This window comes from Pterocles gutturalis, unplaced genomic scaffold (assembly GCF_000699245.1).
Source record: "Pterocles gutturalis isolate BGI_N339 unplaced genomic scaffold, ASM69924v1 scaffold19672, whole genome shotgun sequence".
In the NCBI taxonomy this organism is placed as follows: domain Eukaryota; kingdom Metazoa; phylum Chordata; class Aves; order Pterocliformes; family Pteroclidae; genus Pterocles; species Pterocles gutturalis.
In genome coordinates this window covers 1-2,364 of record NW_010115846.1, presented here as the reverse complement: position 1 = coordinate 2,364, position 2,364 = coordinate 1, and the positions used below count along the sequence as shown (strand labels likewise).

General features: G+C 59.6%; 1 protein-coding gene across 1 annotated transcript; it reads right to left on the bottom strand.

Annotated features, from left to right (window-relative positions):
- Positions 1 to 27: 27 nt before the first annotated feature.
- On the bottom strand, positions 28 to 2,318 carry LOC104457777 (histone-lysine N-methyltransferase 2B-like; the record flags this gene model as incomplete). Its single annotated transcript, XM_010075336.1, has 2 exons — positions 28 to 297; positions 2,189 to 2,318. Coding segments are annotated over 2 exons (400 nt in total), but the record flags the coding sequence as incomplete, so codon positions are not given.
- Between the last annotated feature and the right edge of the window lie 46 nt (positions 2,319 to 2,364).

The following is a 2,364-nucleotide window of genomic DNA, read 5'->3' as shown; positions in this document are numbered from 1 at the left end:
CCAAGGGTGGCGAGGAGACCCCATAACTCAGTTGAGGAAGCGTCGGCAGCGCTTGGCGCCGCAGTTGCAGGGCAGTTTGGCGGCGGGTTCCTCGATGGGGAACTTGTAGTCGTAGGTGAGCTCCTCGCCGCGCAGGATGCGGCGCAGGGCGAAGATGACGATGTGCTTCCTGCCCTCCACCTGGATGACGCGGGAGTAGCAGTTGGGCTCGCAGGAGTGGTTGATGAAACGGGCGGCGTGCATGGTGGCGTCCACCACCTCCGCGTCGTCGATGCGGAACATGTAGCAGCCGATGCCCTGCGGTGACACCCGGGGGGGGACATGGGGACATTGGTCAAGGGTTGGGGACATCAGCAAGGGACGTGGGGACATGGTTAAGGGTTGGGGACATGGGGTTGGGGACATCAGCAAGGGTTGGGGACATCAGCGAGGGATGTGGGGACATGGGTCAAGGGTTGGGGACATCAGAGAGGGACATGGGGACATCAGTGAAGGATGTGGGGACATGGGTCAAGGGTTGGGGACATCAGAGAGGGACATGGGGACATCAGTGAAGGATGTGGGGACATGGGTCAAGGGTTGGGGACACCATCAAGTGACATGGGGACATGATGGGGACATCAGTGAGGGGACATGGGTCAAGAGTTGGGGATACCATCAAGGGACATGGGGACATGGGGACATGGTCAAGGGTTGGGGACATGGGGATGGGGACATCAGCAAGGGACGTGGGGACATGGGGACATTGGGACATGGTCAAGGGGTGGGGACACGGGGATGGGGACACCAGCGAGGGTTGGGGACATCATCAAGGGACATGGGGACATGGTGGGGACATCAGCGAGGGATGTGGGGACATGGTCAAGGGTTGGGGACACCATCAAGGGACATGGGGACATCATGGGGACATCAGAGAGGGACGTGGGGACATGGGGACATGGTCAAGGGTTGGGGACATGGGGATGGGGACACCATGAAGGGACACAGGGACATCATGGGGACATCAGCAAGGGACACGGGGACATGGTCAAGGGTGGGGGACATGGGGATGGGAACATCAGCGAGGGACATGGGGACACGGGGACATGGTCAAGGGTGGGGGACATGGGGATAGGGACATCAGTGAGGGATGTGGGGACATGGTGGGGACATCAGAGGGACATGGGGACATGGTCAAGGGTTGGGGACACAGGGATGGGGACATCAGCAAGGGACATGGGGATATGGGTCAAGGGTTGGGGACATGGTGATGGGGACATCATCAAGGGTTGGGGACATCAGAGAGGGACATGGGGACATGGTCAAGGGTTGGGGACATGGGGATGGGGACATCATCAAGGGTTGGAGACATCAGAGAGGGACATGGGGACATGGGGACATGGGGACATGGGGATGGGGACACCATGAAGGGACACAGGGACATCGTGGGGACACCAGTGAGGGACGTGGGGACAGTCACGGGGTGGGGACATTGTCAAGGTGTCCCAGGGTGGCCCCAAGGTCCCCAAAGTGTCCCCAAGGATCCCAAAGGTGTCCCTAAACTGTCCCCAAGGTCCATAACATGTCCCCAAGATGTCCCCAAGGTGTCCTCAAGGATGTCCCCGAGCTGTCACCTTGCTGTCGTAGAACTTCTCCCTCTTGTCGGTGAGCACAGAGCGTGTCCCGCCCCATGTCCCCAGGGTGTCCCCAAAGTGTCCCCAAAGTGCCTCCAAGGTCCCCAAGATGTCCCCAAGGTGTCCCCAAGCTCTATAAGGTGTCCCCAAAATGTCCCCAAGGATGTCCCCAAGGTCCCTAATATGTCCCCAAGATGTCCCCAAGGTTCATAAGGTGTCCCCAAGATGTCCCCAAGGTCCCTAAAGTGTCCCCAAAGTCCCCAAGGTGTCCCCAAGGTCCCCAAAGGTGTCCCCAAGCTCCATAAGGTGTCCTCAAGGATGTCCCCAAGGTCTCTGAGGTGTCCCCAAGGTCCCTAAAGTGTCCCCAAGATGTCCCCAAGGTCCCCAAAGGTGTCACTAAACTGTCCCCAAGGTGTCCCCAAGCTCCATAACATGTCCCCAAAATGTCCCCAAGGTCCCCAAAGTGTCCCCAAGGTCCCTAAACTGTCCCCAAGGTGTCCCCAAGGTCCATAACATGTCCCCAAGATGTCCCCAAGGTGTCCCCAAGGATGTCCCCGAGGTCCCCGCGCTGTCACCTTGCTGTCGTAGAACTTCTCCCTCTTGTCGGTGAGCACAGAGCGCACCACGATCCCCGAGTACTCGATCACCATCTCCCCGGCCTCGATGTTGCGCTTGCAGAACAGCCCCCGCCCGTGGATGGCCGACCTGGGGGGGGTCACCCCAAATCCTCACACCCCCCTCTGACCCCCCA